Here is a 21,847-nt window from a genome sequence, read left to right as displayed (position 1 = left end):
AGGCTCATTTGCTCGTAAGTTGTCTGTATCCCATTTAAAACCACTATGCTATCTCTTTTGGTTCCAGATAAATGTGCTGCAATGACAGGATTTTTTAAAGAAATGTATTTCACTTAAATTGTTATCATCACAACATTTCATCACAACTTTTATAAACTGAACTGTATAGCCAGAGATTCAACCATTTTTTAAATAGAATGATACAAATTTCACTCAAACGCAAAAAAAAATCTGATATACTGACTGTATATCAGCAAAGATATACTGTACTATGAGGAACATACAAGATATACAACAAAGGAAGCAATGGATTGTCCTTACACTTATATCAATATTCACCTAGTAATTGCTGCATACAAGGCTTATTATTTTAAAACTTTCAAACTAATAGTGCCTTTTAAATGACTACCAAATCCAAAGAATTCACAGCATGTGTTTGTTATTTTCCTATTCCTATTTCATTTATTTGGAAAATGTTAAAGGCAGCCCAGCCACTTTGTCTCATTTGAGGAGCTCTGGTCTTGTTTTCCTCTTCGGACTGCAGGCCTGTCATATTCCCCTGTCAGTTCTGATACGATGAACTCAGAGGAGACATATGAGCACAAGCTGTCTTCTTTTACTTTTTACCCTTCAAATGTCCTTCACGGAGATCCCCTATGACCCACTTCAGTAACTCAGAACAAACTCCACTAGTAAAGGGAGTGAAATGAATTCACTGAACAGTTCACTCAGAGTTCTCTCTCTGAAGCCTCCCTAAAATTCCCCTGTCAAAGAAGCTCAGTTTCCACTAGATGTTATCTAAAAATCAACATATAGAGGCAGGTAATATATTCTCTTCACTCTATTGAGCCTGATCAGGCTAATAACTCACATCTAGAATAGGACTACAAAGAACAGTGACCCAATGTGCATACTGTCAGGAGACTATACCTACATTAGCATTAAACTTCAGAATGTGATTTTACTGTAAGTCTTATCAGAATTCAGGATAATAAGAGATAACTGGTAAGTTTGGGAACTATCTCACCATAACTCTTTTTACTGTAAGAATCCATTATGTAAATCCAACCATTATGATAAAACTATATATTACTGCTAAAGGCCACCTGGAGCCTCAGAAGCACAGGACAGAAGGTGGGAATAAACCCTGGACAGGACACCAGTCCATCAGAGGACACACACAAGTACACTTTACAGATAACTGCCAATTCAGTCTGTTTTTTATTTTGTAGACCTGGAGAAGGTACTGTATATAACCATGTTCCTCAAGACATATTTTTGAGGTACTGCAGGAGTATGAGGTGCTGGTGTCACTTCTATAGGTTCTCTGATTCCTTCATTCTTAGCGAGTTGGGTCCATATACTTAGCTTTAAGTCACATCCATTCAGGTAAGATCCAGCCATTCAAAATACGTGAAGTACACTGCGTCAAAGCCTCTGGAAGCACCTTTTGCTGTTGCCAGAAAACGCCCGGTTTCGAATCCCGGTCACTGCTGAGGGACAATCTTTTTCCAGTTATGAATTTAAGCTGTATACTCTTTAGATTTTCAATCATTTTAAACTGTGTATTACAGCATGTTAATCATTAAACATTAAAAAGACTGTATATTTTATAAAAGCAAGATTGCTCCGTTGGACAAAAGTACACAACCTTCAACCTTCATCATAAATATTTTCATTATGCATTAATATTTTAAAGTGTTTAACTTGGTAACTTACATGGGTTCTGGTTTTAACATGCTTGTTCTAACATTATTAAGCTTATATTGTGTACTTATAACGTTTTATCCTTTTCTAAGAATACGTACTGTAGTAAGAACACCACTTGCTGTTACTGTAAAAAAATTAAAGTTTTACTGATTTAATACCACTTGATAGTAATAATAATATGGAGTCGTGTACCTAAGCAGCTAAAATATTTTGGAAACATATTTTGGACATTTTGAAAACATTTTGACATTTGTTTTTTTTAAAAAAGCTTGTATTGTTCTTATAGTGGTAATGGAGAACATACTGTACAGTATGTTGAAACCGTACCATGACAGTGAACACGTGTTACACCTTCAAGTAGGCCAGTGACTGCTGTTTACTACTGTATGTTGAGACGAGGTTGTGTAAGTCTGCAGAAATTATTCTGTACACTGAAGAGTTATAGACTCTTATAGACACGTTGTGTATCGCCTCATACACTTGTTAAAATGTTCCAATTTTGATGCGATACGGAAGATATTATTAATAGTATTAATAATGAATGACCTTGGACAGGCTGTAAGCTCAAAGTATTACCATGGTCCCACTTTCTTTGTAACCGTCCGCATCAGTTTAACTCATTCACCCGTGATTACGTGAAAACATTTTGCCTGCCCTTTTCAACAACAGCTTAAGTTGCTAAGCGGTGTGTTTGTGTAATGGCTTAGGCGTGTGCCTTGCATGCTGGAGGTCAGGGGTTTGAACCCAGCTGCCGCCATGAGTTTCCTTTTAACAACTAAACATTTCTTTGAAAAACTAAAATAGTAAATATTATTGACACTTTATTGAATTTGTTGGTATTTCTAAATATCACAACACGTTCAAAGTTAAGTGAGTTAAGTGATTTACCTTTTCTATGAATACTTGCGCTCGTTATCCCAGTAAAAGAAACACATACTTTTTAGAATTTTATTAATAGGGAATGCAATATGGAATCGTGTACTGTATCTAAAGAAATTAATAATGATATAATTATATTCATTGATACATCATCGTATCTTATTTTTTATTTCATTTTTAAAAATAAATACAAGGCAACCAGCAATCAAATGTCCTGTTTTTTCATACCACTCCTTTTTACTTCTTAAATATTTGAAACACTTTAATTTTGTAAATGAAACACGCATTCCGTATAGAAATAAAAGTATGTTTTCTAAAGGTGTTAAACAGATTAGCAGGTTGCTGACAAAATAGCACACCGTCCACTAACCGTCCACCACTGCTCAGTGATATAACTTTAATATAAACAAGATCTAGTACCTGTTGCAGGTTTTTTTTTTAACTTATTTTGAATTAATCAAATCCCAGGTGTGAGTTCATAAAGCCAGAATTACGTACTATCCCTATGTGTGCGAAACACCTGATCATCTACTGTAAAGCTTTCAGTGCTCTGTTTGTGTATATTCCAATCGCAGCGGGGGCATGGTGTGTAGGGAAAGGTTTAGGCTGCAATTGAATTGGGGATCTGTATTCTTCAAACCTGAAACACTGTTTTCTCTGAAAGCGTTTTCTTCCCTCTCTAGCTGATCTGTTGCTGCCTACGCATCTTTACACAGCTCCCTACGTGAATTCTCGCTCTTGACTTGAAACAAACTGAAAGTAATACACTGATCGCGCTTTGAACCATTCGGTGCAGTGCTTTGTCCATTACCACTACAAGGACAATAAAAGTTTTTTTTTTAAACGGATGTTAAAATGTTTCCAAAAATGTCCACCTGTGATATTTAAGGTGCTTTGTTACGTGATTCCATATTCATATAACTATGAAGTGATGTTAAATCACTACAACATTTCTTTTTACAATAACAGTAAGTGGTGTTCTTACTATGCATTCTTAGAAAAGGATAAAACTTTATAACTTTTTATGCAGTACACAATAAAAGCTTAATAATGTTAGAACAAGCACGTTAAAACCAGAACCCATGTAAGTTAAAGATTTATGCATAATTAAAAGTATTTATGATGAGGTGGAAGGTTGTGTACTTTTATCCAACTAAGCAATCTTACTTTGATAAAATATTCCAACTTTTTAATGTTTAATTATATACATGCTATAATACACAATTTAAAATTATTAAAAGTCTAAAGTGTATACAACTTGAATTCTTAACTGGAAAAAGATTGTCCGTCAGCAGTGACCGGGATTCGAAACAGGGCATTTTCTAGCAACAGCTCAAATGCTGTACATGAGACATTTAACTTTATTAGCTCCACCTGGCGGTTTTCCAAGGTGCTTCCGGACGCTATTATCATATTTCAATTTGCATGCGTTATATGTGGTATGATGCGCCATGCCTACCGCGTTTTGACGCAGCGTTGTCAGGGAACCGATAGGTACAATAGGAGGATCCTTATGCATAACCGTGAATCCTGCAGAATGTGGAGTAGCACAGGGAGAATCCAAAACACGTAATCCAGGGGCTTGGTCGATTGGAGAAAAAATTAGTCCGGTAACCAGGGAAATCCGAGAAAGACAATCAGAAAAACAAAATCCAAAAGAAGTGGTCAAAAAGGCAAAAAGGCAGGAGCAAAGATTAGGAACCGGGAGACCGGGAGATCCGAGAATACTTCTCAATTGAGGCTTCTCAATAGTGAGCTTGGGTTGGTGTGTGAGGGAACTTTAAATACTGAAGGGAAAGGGACGTGGTTGGATTATTGGTCCAGGAGTGAGAATTTGTGGAATCTCGTGCATGTGGGAACGTGATGGGTTCAATTAGGAATGAGATTGTGAAGCAGTGGGTTTGGGAGTATAATGGCGATTGCTGGGGAGAATGTGGGGTGTGACAAGCGTACTTCGTGCATTTTGAATGACTGGATCTGTATGGAAATAAGATCACAGTGGACCGCCAGCATGATTTTAGAAAAGATGGGTTTTGCTTACCTAACTTGTAAGAGTTTTTTAAACAAGCAACAGCAGCAATGGATACACAGAGCATACAATATGGTATATTTTGATTCTGAGAAAGGTTGTGATACTTCTTTAAAGATTAATTTTCAAATTACAGACTATAGGTATTCGGAGTATTCCAATTTTGTATGTTTGGACTGAGAAATTTACATTGGTTAATTTAAAAAAGATAGTGTACAGATACTCAGATTTGCTTTTGAGTAAATATTCAAACTAAGGTGATATACCTGTAACAAGTACAGTGCCAAAATTGAGAACAGGTTTGTTTGCAGAATCAAATGCTGAACTGATGTAGTTAAAGGATGGCGTGGTCGCACAGTTTTTTGCATTGTAGCCTCACAATGCTGTGGCCCTGGGGTTCTTTCTGTGTATAGTTTGCATGTTATCCCCAGGTTTGCACTGGGTGTTATTCTAAGTGCTCCGGTTACCTAAAAGATATGCTAGCAGGTTAATTGGCTTCTATAAAATTGTTTCTGGTTTAAGTGTGTGCATATTTCTGTATGTATGTGCCCTGCGATGGACTGCCGCTATATATTGTAACGCAACGGGGGCTCAGGCGGGCGCCCTTGCCGCATTAGGTCGGCCCCCCACCGTCGGGGGCTCGAACCCGGGACTCCCGCGTAACTCAGCAGGGACCCAGCCCGGTGAGCTAAAGAGAGATCTCTCTACAGCCCAGTAGCTGTAGTCCTGCTATCACAGGGAAGGGCGGCGACGTCACCGCTCTGGTAAGGCGGCTCTTACACAGTGCCTGTCGGCCGTAAGCGTTACAATATGTTGTGTATGTATGTGCCCAATGCTTTCCGGGATACCAACCCACTGTAACATTGATTGGATTAGCAGTTATTGAAAGTGATGTGATGTGACTAGACCTCTGTTTAACTGTTTTGATTATGGGCAGGTTTTAATGGGCTTCAGAACCAGAATTACAGTTACATTAATGTAATATTTTATACGCAGCCAGTAATTGATGTGTTAATGCCTTTTATTATCTGTCTAGATGAATATTCAAAGGTTTTGGACTGTTGGTGCATTATAGTCATTTTTGTTCAATCATATGTTAAAGTTGCTGGGCCCTTATACTGGGTAACATCAAACTGCTCAGGAGACAAACTGCTCAGGAGATTCTGATTCCTTTTACACATCTTTTGCTCCTGCAGCACTTGCACTGATGTCTCAGCAGCTGTCAAAGCTGGTTTCTAAAGCGTTAAGAGGTCACATGTATCTAAGCAATCAGCGTCAAGTGTATTCTGCAAGTACAGTATCTAAGTGCATTTGCATGAGCAGGCAAGAAAAATCTTGCTGGAGAACTGCCTGTGAAAACTTAAGTCTATCAGTGAATTGTACCACAGTGTGAAAAATGAATTTTGAAGTTATTTGGATGAGAGATATGGAGACTGTATAATCAGAATTTGATTTTAAAGCTGTGTGAAATTTTTCTGTCTTAATGCTATACTGTTCTCTTTCTCACTTACCATTCTGTTGGGAAAGTTAGTGAAATCCTTCACCAGGATCTGTTTGATCATGTCAGGCTCGGAAATTACAATGATGGGTCTTCGACCTAAATAATAACTGAAGGAAAACACACACAGCTGAAAGATAAGTCTAGGATTCTCACATCATGACAGCTAAGACACCATAATACTTCAGGGCATTTAAAAAAATAAAATATTTGCTTCATTTGTATAATAGTCAATACGTAAGAAAAGGTCATATATACTATGCATACATTTTCTCATCCCTTTCAATAGTCACTTATCCATTTCAGGGTCATGGTGGCCCAGTGCCTGTCCAGGGAAGCAATGGGTACAAGGCACGATACACCCTGGGTGGGATGCCAGACACAAACACGCACACTCACATCAGGGCCTTCTTTATGTAAGCCAGTTACGCTACCAGCATGTCTTTTGACTGGGAGGAAACCAGTGCATCTGGAAGAAGCTCACACCAACACATGCAAACTCGACACAGAAAGCACCCCAGGAATTGAACCCAGGACTCCAGCGCTGTGATGCAGCAATACTATCAGCCTGTGCCATTATGCTGCAAGTTTTATATGCTTAAATGAGAATGTTGTATCGAGAAATGGGTTGAAATCCTGTCACCCCATCCACATGAGCATTGTTAACAACATGTTACACTGTTCTCCTCCCCACTGATAGCTGATGTTTGGTGAGCGTTCTGGCGCACTATGGCTGCTGTCGCATCATCCAGGTGGATGCTGCACATTGGTGGTGGTGGAGGGGAGTCCTCATGACCTGTAAAGCACTTTTGAGTGGAGTGTCCAAAAGAGTGCTACTGTATATACAGTAAGTGTAAGCAATTAATATTATTAATTAGTATTATTATTAGCTCTTGACATGTTATTAGCTCCACACTAGCTTCCATACTGAAAGAGTGGAACATCTGTCACTGACATCACAGTACATCTGAAGACAAACAGAAAGTCACAAAAGCTGTTTTCCTAGAATAAGTACTGGCCACCAAATTCCAACTATGCTGAGTTCCAAAGAGCCTAAACCACACTCAGAATGAGAATTTTTATCAGTGCTATCTCTAGTTAATCTAGCCAACCAAGTGTAGAATTTAAATTAGGGCAGCACCTGAGCGAAACTATACTGTAGCTGTAAATGCAACTGACCATCATGGAAGACCTACTAACAGTACATAAAACAGCTACAGTCACATCAGACTGTTCAACAGAGTTAATATAATGGTTATACAGGTTGAGAATCCCTTATCCGAAATTCCTGGGACCAAAAGTGTTGCAGATTTCGGATTTTTTCGGATTTCGGAATATTTTTATATTTGCATCTATAAAATGGGACAGCTTGGGGATGGGACCCAAGTCTAAACACCATATCCATTTACATTTCATAATATAGCTTATACATACACCCTGAATGTAGTTTTATATAAATTTTTAATAATTCTTTAAACATAATACCATCAGAAAGGTAAGATATCAGTCTCCACCTACGATGTCATGTTTTGATTTAAAGGTTACAGTACACATACCCCATTTGTATTTTATTTTTTACTATACGGGTATTAAGTTTTATGTAAGGTATAAAAACAAAGCATTGAATATGATTACAGGTAAATAAAATTAAAACTGAAAAAAGTCATTTTATTTTTAAAGTAATGTACAAGTACAGGTAATGACGCTAGTAAAGTTACACTCATACATGGAGGTGAAATTCAGATCTCACGTAAAAACGTTTTGTACTTACTGTACAAAAAAACAAAACAAAACATGATGATCACTGCTTACAAACTTGAAGATAAATGCAGCCCCAGACATTACAACTACATCAGGTCCGAGAAACTTGAGGGAGACGGTACAGTACGTCATCGATGACATCACTGTGAGCTGGAATGTTTAGTAAGTTATTTGTGGAATTTTCCATTTGTGGTGTGTCATGTCAGCATTAAAAAAACTTTCGGATTTTAGAGGTTTTCGGATTTTGGAATTTCGGATAAAGGATTTTCAACCTGTACAATAAATATGCTTACACTTGATATAATGCAAATTCATTAGACTTAGACTTCTAACAGTGAAACTGCACTCTAGTAGGCTTGAGTATATAAAGGAACAAGTAATGGTTTATTTTATAAAGAGAAGAAAAGAAACACATCGTTTTTGGCTGTGAACCTTCTTCAGGAGTGAGCAAGAGAGGAAAGTCGGCACCTGATAAAGCATGGGTGAACAAAAGCCGGGAGCGGAGAGGAGGAGAGAGTTAACTCTCAGGTGGTGGGAAGTCGAGAGAGGTGAAGAGAGGTGGGAAGTCAAAACTTGCAAATGAATAGAGAGGATTAGAAGGAAACAAATCTGTCGTTGAGAGAAGGGGAAAGGTGTTATCCTTGTTTCAGGATAATTTTGGTTTAGGACTTTTTGCAATAGGAGCTGAGAAACCCTTCTTTGAGAACAGAGACAGAGAGATTAGTATGATCATGGTCATTAGAGATGAAATGAGAAACTATGGGCTTGGAGAGATCTTTGATCCTCACAGCCCTGACATGTTCCCTGAAGCGGTCTCCCAGTCTCCTTCCTGTTTCACCAATGTACAGTAGATAGCTAGGCATTTTCTGCAAGAGATGCACTTAATAAGATTGCTGGAGATACAAGACGTCATCTGAGTGATCTGGAATTGTCCAGAGGGTCCCTGAATGAGTTCCTCTCCTCTCCACTCCTGGCTTTTGTACTCCCATGCTTTATCAGCTGCTGGCATTCTTTCTCACACCTAAAGAAGGCTCCACAGCCAAAACATTGTATTTCTTTTCTTCTCTTTTCAACATGGCAAAACTTTTACTTCTTCCTTTGCAGCCTATGCATGCTAACGCAGCTACCTACTAGAGTATATATATTTACAAGCAAGTACACACTGTGTTAAGTATTGCTTGGCTCATTGTTATACTGTGAATAAGAACATAAGTAAGAACATAAGGAAACGTTACAAATGAGAGGATGCAATTTGCCCCATGTGGCCTAATTGATAAACTACCAGTAGACTACACCATTTTAGGTCCTTGAGCAAAGGTGAAAGTACAGTACAGTATGTATGTTTCAATGGGTGCCTAAATGATCTAGGGATAGATGATTGGTGCCTAAATGGTGTACGTAGGGATAGATGATCAATCATTTCTATGATACAGCTTTTAAATTATTTTCTTATAACCATGTAAAAGTTAATGGAATGTTTATGTGAAAATGTATTTTAATGGTTTGTTCCAGCAAGCACGAAAAAAAAAGTGTATGCTATGGTGGATTCTTTTCAGTTCTGCAAAGTGCTGTGTCTGAAGCCTATTGGTATGAGCCAAATTACTTTTTATTTTCTGTTCACTCATCAGAATAAAAGGGCTCATTAGATACAGCACAACATTACAAGGGTATGATGAAACTTTGCATTAACTCTTGCTTTTACATCAACTCTTAATCTTTCAGGAAAATAATGTTTATCACTACCAACCACGATCTGCAATTTTACACTTCAAATTGGAATCTGTGTTATTCACAGGTGTGCAGTTGTACTTGATCTTATCTAGTACTTGAGGAACCAGCTACATAGTCTACACATACATCAACCACCACTGCTGATATGGCTTGAATCCAGACTTGTTTCTATGGCCTTGTGTAATGTTTCTTGCTACGCATTTGCTTAAGTTAACTGTAGTCAACAGGGTATCTTGTTGGAGTACATGACTTGAGTATTCCAGATACCAAATATGCCTTTAAAACTTTCCAATGAGGAAATGATGATGCACTCAAAACTTAGAGAGTAAACTTAACTTTAAACCATTACATACTTATTACCTGGGGTTGCAGTGAATTCTGTCATTCAGATTCAGGAAGGCTCAGAATGTTTAAACAGTAGTAGACACATAGTAAAATAACTTTACGAACTCGGACATAAAGACTGGGAGTGATTCAAATAACGACCATAAGGTTGAGTGGTGGGTCAACAGGGCCTGTCGGCGTTTTCTCATTCTTTCTATCTGGGTATTGGGTCACTGATGTCAGTCAAGACATACAGACACAACTGGCAATTCCAAATGAAGTTGGTGTATAAAATATAAAATGGTGGTTCTGTTTCTTTTTTAGAAAAATGAGAACCATGAATTAGTTGGTAATGACTATAAAATTGGCATAAAAAAGCCTATCCCTTTAATTCATGTTACAAAACATGATACAGATTTAGGCTTTAGCAACATGCAAAAAAATACTTTTATCTTGAGGGATTCTTACATATTCTTAACCACTCCTGTCACTGTTACAGTATTTGAATGAATTTTATAATTCACTGAAATATATTATGCAGTTTGTACAATAAAAAATACCCTATACACACTGCTAATGAGCATATAAAAAACAAATTCCTAAAATAAGATAAATCTATGTATTTATTAAGTTTGTTGCATTATGAAGGAAGGATTTTGTTCCTTTCAGCCCTGCAACCTACAGTTCCTTATATTTTCCCCACACCACATTGTTCACTTTAATGACATTCCAGTGAAGGAGGTTTTAACTGGAGGCAGAGAACTAGGGTAATTAAGTTAATTTATAAAGGCATGATAATTATATATGACGCCAGTCTAGAAATCTCTGATGTGAATGTTACAAACCTCCTTTTCAGATGGGCATTAATGCTTCTTGTGCTTACAGAATATTACTGCAATACTAAATAAAATACTTTACCTCTTTACCGAAGTGTGAAATCAATTTGTCCTCTTAATAAACATGGTTGTAATTCATCTCTACATATTTCAGAAACAAAATCAAGAAGAACAAAAACATCAAATTATATAAGATTGTGAAAAGATCACTAAAACACATACTGTAACTCTACATTCATGAATATTAAAATCATGAATCTGTCACACCTGAAGAAGGCTTCACAGCCGAAACGTTGTGTTTTCTCTCTTCTCTTTTCAGCATGGAATAAACCTATTACTTGTTCCCATTAATATTAATACAGTAATGAAGCTTTAACAAAGCTTCAGATTCTTTGAGCTTCAGGGCACATGCCAGGCAATGAGGAGCTGCTGGCTTCTGGGATATAATCTGGGTCCTCAGCACCGCTCCTGAGCACTATCATAAACCACTATCATAAAAACATTGCAGCCTTTTTTGAGGACCATGTGTTTGCTTTCATCTTATGAAATCACTTCCTGCATCAAACCATCAGAGGAAACTCTCAACTGGCTCCCAGTTTTACAGATGTTTCACAGTTCACTGGTTCTATAGAGGCTCAGAGTGATAGTGATGTCTTTCAGCACATAAAAAACTGACTATAAACTAACTATAGTGGCTGATATTAACCATTTCTTAACTTAAAGAACTATAGAGAGAATGACAGAACTCACCCTTTTCAAATGGTGGCAGTTTTTGTACATTTTTTAATAAGGGCTATTTCTGACTGAAAATGTGCTGAACTGAACTTCATGCTCCTGTCTTTCATAATAAGGCATGGAAATAAAGCCCGATCACACGCCATTTGTGGGTAAAAAGTTGGAGAATATGAAACCATCAAGTTTATTTAAAGTTTACACCTAATCTATCTGTCATCCGCTTCAGTGTTCAAAGCAAGTTCTCTGCCATTGTGGTTTTAAGAATGAGGGTAAAAATCACATCCATGAATTGACCAAGGTACTCCCTTTTTTTCTGAGTGTCTGGTTTTCACTAAGAAATTCAGCAGTATCCTTCCGAAAAGAAAACATGAACCCCAAAAAATAACACTGAAAAGATGAAAGTACAGAGAGACAAGGATAAGAAAAACACACAAAGAAAATGTCTTAATACAATACTTAGATAAAGAACAATGAAAAAGTATAGCATAGTGTGTAGTAATAGTCATGTATTTGATATGTCCGTTTGTGTATGTTAAGGAGACATACTGAGAAAAATAAAATGGAAAGGAACATGCGTGGCATGCCTACTTTACAACCAGCTGGTAGGTTTTTCTGGAAACGTTGACGATTTGCTGCCTTAAAAGCTAATATCCAATATCCAGCTTTGTACTACTAACAGGATATTTACAGTAGACAGAGAATAGAAAGATGTACAATAATTTTTAAAAAAATGCATATTATCAACTTCTAATGATAATATAGCTAAGATGAAGGAATTCATTTAATGCAAGGTGGACAATCTTGCAAATTGAAACTCTTCTAAATGACTGAATTTAGTAGCGCATGACTAAAAAATAAAATATTAGTGTTCCTTTTGACATAGAGTAAATGAAAGGAATACAGTAATTAGCAAACACGATATCATAAAATAACATGAGCTTTTTTACAGTACAGAATAAAGAATGTTGCATTCTGTTATGTTTATTTCTTTAATGTTTTAAATTTTTATTTTACATTATAATAATCTCTTTCTATAAATCTGCAAATTTACCTTTCGTGAATGTGAGTATCCGTGCAACATTTTACTGTATGCCGTTTTACGCGATCTTGTGCGATTCCCAAATTCTGAGTATCCTCATAGAAGCATCTACAGTATGAGCTGTGTTGCATTCTGACATGACGGGTTTTTCCACGAGAAAAGGAGAGAGAAAGCAACCATGCAGTCTGATGTCGTGCTTTCTCAGTCAACCTCCTTTGGGAGGAGACCTATCCTCAATTTCTCTCTCTTTTCCAGTGTTCTGCACTTATTAGTTAACATACCTGTATTGGGCTTTGATGTTATTGATATTTGATTCTGTAAAGAACTGTTTGTGATTTCCTAAATAAAACCGATAGTCATTGGTTAAATAATAATAATTTACTAAATCAAAATGGCTCCTAAGTATACAGTATGAGAAGGCAAAGAGTCCAGTATTGCTATAATATGTCATGAACATTATCTACATGTGTGTCATCACATTGATAAAGTTAAGAATTGTGTCAGAACCTCATTTAAAAGCCATCTATCAGTATTATTTCTAAAATATATTGTGATGATTTTCCTTCTGATAATAATTTTACTTTATTATAGGTGAAAAAACTTTACCAACAGCGAATTAACCAGGTGTGAGGTTTTTTAGGAAAGGAAGGAAAGTTTGAAAGGGATTACTGTACATGTACTGTAAATATGTTTAACTTCTGCATATGTACTTTACCTGTTTTTTCACCACATACTGTACGTCTATTAATGGCCTATTCTGTAAAATTGCACAAACATATTTTAATATGTTTCATTCCCAATTTGTTTATTGAAGTATTGAATGCAGTTTTGTTGATCAAAATATTTAAGAAATAACCCATGCTGAACCATAGAGTTCACAATGAATACCTTATCCTTTCACAGAAATAAACTGACAAATAAGATGAAGCCAAATATTCTTCAGATATGCTTAAATTTTTTTAATCATTATGTCATTCTGCTCAGTTGTGCTGAGCAAACCTTCTTTGCATGGTAACAGCAGTAGACCAACATAAGAGAGGGCTGAAGTCATAGCTGACCAGCAACTACAGGCTGTTATACAGATGGTGTGAATGACACTGTCATCCTACTCACCAATGGGTGGAGTGCCCAAAACGAGTCATAGATTAGCACTGCTGCCTCAATCTGCTGAACTACACATGCCTTCCTGCTCAGGGAAGTTACAGGGGCAGAATCAGGGTACCCCATGGCCTCTCAGGAGTGGTTGAGGAGGTGTCAAAGGCTTCCAGCCCATGGAAGAGGAAAAAGGATCAGAAGTCCACATCAGAAGTCCAGTCACCAGGTGACAAGAAGGAAGAGTGGGAGGAACACAATCCAAACCCTGTGTGACCTGAGCTTGTGGCAAAAGAGGAGAGAAAACAGCCATAAGGATGTTCCAGAGTCTAAGCCTATTTCAGAAGATGAGCTGAAGGAGCTGTTGAGCATCCATGACCACAATGGGATCTGCTGCTGGGATCAAATAATTGAAAGAATGCTACTGTTTTCGATGCTCTCCAGTGGAACACCAAACAGAGATCCAGCTGGGTAAAGTGCTGGAATATTTGCCAAAATGCACTATATTTAACCTGCAAGCTTGAATAGTGAGGTAATGTACAGCAGAGGAAGAGCCTGCAGTCTAAAATGGCAACACCTGAAACACAGATCAGCCAGTTGCTGTTTATTGACGCTGAAAGCAAAAGCACACTTCAAAAGCAATTGATTTAATCAAGGAGTTGGAACATCTTTGAAACTTTAACCACATCTTTCAGAAAGAGCTGGAAAATTTCAACCTGGAGTGCACCAAACTGACTTGTGATTTGAAAGAAAAGAGTACGGTCCTGCAGATTAACAAACAGCAGGTGAAATACCTGAAGTCTAAAATGGCAAGTTGTGAAACACAAATCAGCCAGCTGCAGACCAGCCAGACTGAATGTGAACACCCATTTAGGAAGAAACTGAGAAGAGTGATGAGCTGGAAATGGCCCAGCAGGAGACAGCCACCTTTTCTGAGCTTCAGCACAGGCTGAGAAGTGCACAAAAAATATAAGTGAAAGAAGAGTGTGCGCAGGCAGAAAATATTCAGTTTCAGCTCAGCAAGATACTATCTGCAAGTAGCTGGAAAAGAACAACCTATCAACAAAAGCCCTGGTAGAAAATAGCCAGAGGGAAGAAAGGAGAAAACAGAGAGAGAATCTAGTACTGAACAACAAAAGAACCAAATCCAGGATCTCTCACAGGTAATTTTACAAGCCAACAAAGCACTGGTATCTTCTGAAAAGCAGTGAAAAGACGTTCAGAGAAGTATACCGAAGAATCCCTAGAGTTTCAGCAGCCTATGACCCAAGAGTTGAGACCCAAGTGTCTCTAGAGGAGAGGAAGAAGGAAGTGCAGTGACCTATAACCCCTAAGTTTCAGGTACCGAAGGAGATGAAGCTTCTGTCATCAAGACCTCAGACAGATAAATATGTATCTTAGCCTGAGCCTTCTGTGGAAGATACACAGGATAGATTGTCATTACCACCTTTGTCCGAACCTTTAGGGAGAAGGAACATGATAGATTATCATTATTATCTTGAGCTGAAACTCCAGAAGATCCATGGGACAATTGTTTACAGTTGACTGAAAGGCCTTGAGAAAGAGGGAAAGGAAGTTGCTTGCAGTTCCTATCTGAGGAGATGGTTGTTACTAGGATGCAGGTGGCCGGTCCTCATATGAAAGATTGGGGACTGATTGGGGACTGAAATCCTTCTGTGCAACGAGGTATGACTTGCAATAGAAATTGTTCAATCCAGGAAGAAGTTTACAGTTCCCCTCCAGCCTGTCTTGCTCTTGACAGGTTAACACTCTCCCCATTGGTGGTGAGAAGCTGTGGAAGGCCAGCTTAAAGGGGAACGGCAATGTTAGTTTCAATTCTAGCAATTTCAGAGTTACAATGAATTGGCAATGATGAGTGCATTTCAAAGCACAGTGAAATTACCAAGAACATGGTAACATGTACAACCTCCAAATTACATCACAAAAGAGATTAAGTCAATGAATGTGTGGCACAATATTGCCGTCATTGTCTGCAATTCAGAATGAGGCCATATAACTTGTGGTGACATGAAAGCAGCCCTATTACATTGTAAAAATGCTTTAGACCAAGCACATTTTTGTTACTATATTAATAGCAAATATTTTCATTAAAACCAACATGTTTTTTAGGAACTTTTAAGTATTGCAACCTGCCAACCAACTAAAATACAATCTTATGATTAACGTTGTTAGGACACCATGATTCACAATTGCTTAAAGCAACTACTGAGCAGGAAGGGTCGTTTTCACGTCACAGTTCTCTTGCTCTTGCTCACCCTCTCTTCCTGTCTGCCTGAGACAACATGGCAGCCATACAGTACTTTCACAAAGTTCACAATTTTACACTTACTCTGAAATTTGGAAAAAATTGTGATACCTTCGATTAATTCTGTTACCAAGATTCTATAACTGATCTGAGAAATTAGGACTGCCATTAGAGGCTGCTATATGGCCTCTTATTCTTATACATAGCCACAGTGGTTGTTGTTAATTATATAATTACATAATTTGTGAAGGGGTGAGAAATTCACATTATCACATAGGTGTAAGTTTTGTTTTTACTATATAAAGAGCATGCATGGATGGGGTATTATGAATAAAAAAATAAAATAAATAAAAATAAAATAAAAATCCCTGACTTAGTGGCTATTCTGTGTTTTTGTGCATACAGACCCGTGTGAAACCTGCACTGGTGGAGAATAGGGTCTCTCACGGTAAACCTTCTTATAAAAAATTTAAACTGAGTATTTATCCTTTTTCTGCCTTTTGTTTACCAGACAATATTTTTTAATTGGTTAAAAGTATGCCAAAACTTGGTGAATGATAAAATCACACAGTTGAAGAATTAATTAATAATCTTATGTATCACAAGGTCTATTTTATTGCTGTAGGTAAATATTTCATTAAAAAAGTAAAAGCCCTACAGCTGCTAAATAAATCATATAATATTATTCTTATGGACAGTACATAGTATAATAAATTTAATGAGTATATGCATTTAAAAGAGTGTCTTGAAAAGGTGTCCACTTCCTTCGAAGGAAGTTCCCTTTGTTGAATTGCAAAAATATAAATAAAAGTGAAAGAAAAAACAAAAACTGCCAAGAAAATTCAAATACTATAAAATGTTGAAACAACAGACTAAGGAACAAGGTTGGGAATCACTTATCAAGATGACAGTGCGGTAGCTCTGTGGGTAAGGATCTGCGCCTGTGGCTGGAAGGTTGGCGGTTTGTATCCTGCGGCTGGCAGAGGAATCCTACTCCATTGGGCCCCTGAGCAAGGCCCTTAACCCCAACTACTCCAGAGGCGCCGTATAAATGGCTGACCCTGCGCTCTGATTCCAAGCTTCTCTCCTTGTCTGTGTTTCTCATGGAGAGCAAGTTGGGGTATGTGAAAAGACAAATTCCTAATACAATAAATTGTATATGGCCAATAAAGTGATCTTATCTTGTACCGCTATTCAAATATGTCAAGATTATTATAGAACAAGGCTACATTTATAGATTAGGCCTTCAAAAGAATATAACATATTTCAAGTCTATTCTAATCTTTTTAAAAATGTATTGATATGTATAAAGACTAACGAAGCTGTTTTCAGACTGAAAATGAGGCCCAATTTTTGAGGCTCCATGTGAGTTCACCAGAAGCAGACCAATGGAGGCCCAGAATCCTAGGGGAAGACAGGGCCATGGAAGACAGATGCAGAGCCTCTACACTTGCACCAGGGGAGAACCAGGGAATGTTCCCATGGTTAATGGAGCTCTCCGTCATCCTAGGAAAAAGACACTAGGTAAAATGCCACTCAAATCTGAGGGGACGGGTGTTGTGGGCTGTGAAGTGAAGACCAGCATGCGTAGCCTTTGGATACACTCACACTTGTTGGCAAGACATGATGGGAATACAAAGCATTTAGACAATTACATTACATTTACGGCATATTTCATATACACATTGTTTCCTTATCATGAATTTAAGATTACAACAGAATAAGATCTGGTAAGAAGTGTTAAGATTTAAATTCTTATGGCAGTTGAAACTGCTCTCATTTGTGTAGGAAATTTCCAACTTCTTATGCAATTATGCAATTTACAGTACATTTAATAGCTCTAACTTGCATTTAATATTTTGTTTCTGGGCATAATTTTTTTTAAAAGCTTTGCCTCTAGGCTCAGGAAGCTTCCATTCTGGAATGTTGATAATCCTGCTGTAAGGCAATGGAGACTTGAAGGACTGCAGTATATTCAAAACCTTCCACTTCATGAATCTTATTAAAACTAAGCGAATTACTCACTGCTGTAATCTTTGCTGGCAAAGATGTTACATTCTTCTTCTGCAATTTTTGGTCTTGGTACTTAATGAACAATAAGAATAACAATGAATATCAGTTACTTGCGCACACAGTGTATACAGTACTTGCAGGGTTGGGATTACTTATGGAAATAGGGGTAAGGTACAGAAAACTCTTGACAGCATCACACCTCATGGTGTACAGATGAAGTGCACCATAATAATGCGGGGTTAGAGTATACATGTACAGTAAAAAGTGGTGCAAAAAGTTGTGTAGCTGTTCAAAACTCTTTGCTGAGAGTCAAATGCAAAAGCTGAAATGAACAGTAGAAAAATACATCCATTGAGATCACATGGGAGTTAATGTCTAACTTCTAGAATAAATATTAAAAACCACAGTGGCTAGGTTGCCAGCGTTTCTGTACTGTAATGTTTTTGTTTTCTCCCTTGACCACATGCACCATATTATCTTTATGTTACCAGCTTGGAGCTGCTGAGATATGGAGCTGAGCTGCGATCTGTCACAAGGAGAAGCCCACTCTAAAACTATGATTTTTGTGCACTTGTGAGGTGACATTTCCCTCCCAGATTTGCACACATTCTGCATATGTTTGCATATGTTTTCACCAAGTGCTCTTGTTTATTCTCACCTTCCAAAGGCATGCTGGATAGGTCATTTGGTGTCTCTAAATTGTGTGTAAAGTATGTGCATGTGCCTTGTGTTTTGCATTGCACCTTGTGCCTGTTGGGTTTGTTTCCAACATTTCACAACCCTTTATGGTAGTGATGTCCAATCCTGCTCTTGGTGGGTTGGTGTTTACAGGTTTTGTAGGTTTTTAAAGCTCCAGTACCTGTAGTTAAATTGGTCCAATTAACTGGAATGGAAACCAGCATACATACTTGCCCTCCAGGACCAGGTTTGGACACCACTGCTCCATAAGGTGAAGCAGTTAAAAGATAACAAATTGATGGATAGATGTAACTGTTTTTATTTTAAGCATATTATTTTTTGTTTTATTTTATAGATAAATCTTTAAATCTTTCAACAGAACAATGAGACATTATATAGACAATATGAGACAATAAATATATTGGGAATCTCATTTTACTTGTTTCACCCTCTTTGAGTGAATAAAAGTAATTTTTTGTATTTACAACAAATCAGACTTCCATGATAAATTTTAATGAAAATGAGAATCAAAAATTCTAAAAATCTTTTTATTAGCTTTCTTTAAACCTGATTTTAATCAAACAAAATGCCTTGACTCACTATTAGACTATGCTAAAAAATAGGCGCAGCAAAAATGAACGTTTTACATCTGTCACGATTGCCGGGCAAGACTCCTGTGAAGAGTGTAGTTAAGACCCTATGCGAGGCAGCAAATCCGGAAAGGAGTTGGAGACGGACTTCAGGGAAGACACTGTTTTATTAGTGCTCACGGTGGTAGCAGGGGAGTCCGTGCAATAGTGAAGGGTAGGTATCCTATAGCAACCAACTCCAAGCAGGTCCAAAGGGGCATCGGGAAACAGTCCGTAGATCCATTACCAGGAAATCCATCCGGAGACAAACAGGGACAAGAACACAGGTAGAACAGGAACTAGGAATTACGGGGCTTCGCTCCATGCCCTGGGCTCAGAAGGTCAGGTGACTATAACAGGCCTATGCCCTCAGGCTTCCCCTGAAGCCTGGTAGTAGGCGGGCCATCAGGCAACCATCTTCCAAAGCTGAGCCTCGAAGGCAGGAGGAAGTAAACATAAATAGGGAACCTTAACTAGACACACAAGGAAGTAACACAAGTAATAATTTAAAGGACTACCAAGAGGGGATTGGAGCGCACTCTGGAAGAGGAGATGCCAACCGCAACAACATCAGAACTTTGACAAAACCAAAGTTATGTTGATTGGCTTTCCATATCAGCTCTACAAATGTGTAAACCTTAATCTGACTATTGATGGTCTTCCATTCAGTCCACATATTCAGGTCAGGAATCTTGGTGGCAAAGAGTCTTACTTTTGAAGATCATACAATATGCAGTGTTGCAAGTGTGTCTATTGTTATCTTCATAACATCGTATGACTACACTCTAATGCAGAAAATCTAAGACATGCTGAAGTCTGTTCCAGGCTAAATTAGGCTCATTCCATACTGTAATTTCAAAACATGTTCTCCACAAGTTGCTGCATGTTCAAAACTTAGCAGTTCATATTTAAATTAAAGCTAACATAATTAGTACATTTCACCTGTTTTAGATTCCTTGCAGTGACAGCCTTGGGAAATTAAATTTTAAAAACAACTGTACACTTTTACGGGCTTGAACTCTTTGGCATCAGTGAACTCTGATCTCCCTGTATGCCTATAAATCATTTGCACATTTTGGACTCGGCCTTCTTTCAGTTCGCAATATGAGGCTCAAAATAGTCCATATTCTGCATTCTGTATTGATTAGTATATCAATTTTCTGTCTCTTTTGATTTTCTGTCTCTTTTGATAGTACTAAACATTTTAGATTTGACGTTTGACATGACCAAGGTTTGTTGCCTTGAGTTGATGATGCTGTGATGTAAAAGGCACTACATAAAATAAAGGATATTACTATAGCATCCTGCCACATTCTACTCATAAAGCCTGGACAAGTACTGTAAGTGCTTGTTCACTGGTTTTTGAGCTCTAGATGCCATGTTACCACAGCTCATCCCACCTGTGTTCAACAGGGTTTAAGTCTGGCGAGTAGGAAATCCATGAAATAACCATCATAATGTAATCTGTTATGAAAGCCACTCTTACACAAGTATCATGGGGACATGTATTGTCTTGCCAGAATACTGTCACATCAGAATGAGCCAAGAGGAAGGGAATTTCATCATTGTAATGTTGGACATTCAGGCTTCCATCACTCACTACAAGCACAGTCCTGTAGTGACTTGGCCATCTTATCGAGACCTCCACAATAGGATGAGGATGTGTCTGATCAGGAGAAGTGTCATAACTTGTGGTCTCCCAGATTGTGGATTATCATTGACTGACTGTGCTTGGCTGTAACATATTGCCAGGTCAGGATTTGCTGGCTGTGAACAGCCCAGACGGCAAACGGCAGTGGAATGACTAAGTCAGCCTCCACTATATCAATGGCATTATACACTTGATAGACAGAACAAACTGATTATTTTCTGTATTTTTCTTTTTTGACTTTCACCTGTCCTGACATTTAACAGGTTAAGTCACTCGATTACCTATGCCCACTCATTTCTCTCACTAATGAGTTGATGTAGTGATTATGCATGTCAAAGTCACTCATGTTTCATGGTCAGACACAAATGATCCATCAAAATAATACCAAAACCATTTAATCAATATCTAAAATTCATATACTTTTTCAGTAAAAAAACATGCACATGTATGAACAGTGACAGTTGTCTTTTGATGCTCAGTATACTTAGTAAAAAACAGTTTTGAAATTAAAGATTTCAAAATCACACAATCTAGAGATAAGAAGTAAACCCCTATTTATGTAGTGAATACTTTTTTCTATAGTTGAATTTATTTTTATTCACTTACCACTGGAATATATATTGTATGTACCAGTGAAGCAGAACTTTTATAGTTCATATAAAAAGAAACCAAGATAATTTTCTAATGCATTTACATTTACACAGATGTGTAATTACTTTTCTGTAGGGCAGTATTTCTCAAACTTTTTTGTATCAGAGAAAATCTCCCCAAGGTCCTTCTCAGTTTAGGGACATTTAAAAACAAAACAGTGGAAGCAAAAAAAATGAATTTATCCATTATAGCAGTGCCTCACTGGCTCTGTCTGTAATGTCCCAGCAGGGAGCAGTTAGCAGTGCTCGTGGGACTGGAGATTAAGAAACATGGCTGTAGGGACTGTCTGTTTAAAACTCAAGCATGCAGGAATTCAAACATAAAC

At 37.6% G+C, this 21,847-nt stretch overlaps 1 protein-coding gene across 3 annotated transcripts in view; it reads right to left on the bottom strand.

Annotated features, from left to right (window-relative positions):
- Positions 1–21,847, bottom strand: part of tbxas1 (thromboxane A synthase 1 (platelet)) — a 140,720-nt gene that overhangs the window by 53,429 nt on the left and 65,444 nt on the right. For 2 of the 3 annotated variants that reach the window (XM_088924350.1, XM_088924351.1), the window contains exon 5: positions 6,130–6,226. In XM_088924350.1, coding sequence (XP_088780476.1) covers positions 6,130–6,226 — 97 coding nt within the window. Of the gene's footprint in view, positions 1–6,129; positions 6,227–19,361; positions 19,487–21,847 lie in introns of those variants that run through there. The other variant, XM_088924353.1, reaches the window with a different exon arrangement.

Source organism: Atractosteus spatula, chromosome 8 (assembly GCF_055471065.1).
Source record: "Atractosteus spatula isolate fAtrSpa1 chromosome 8, fAtrSpa1.hap1, whole genome shotgun sequence".
Classification (NCBI taxonomy): Eukaryota; Metazoa; Chordata; class Actinopteri; order Semionotiformes; family Lepisosteidae; genus Atractosteus; species Atractosteus spatula.
The sequence above is the reverse complement of the archived record's forward strand: the minus strand, read 5'-3'. Positions and strand labels throughout refer to the sequence as shown.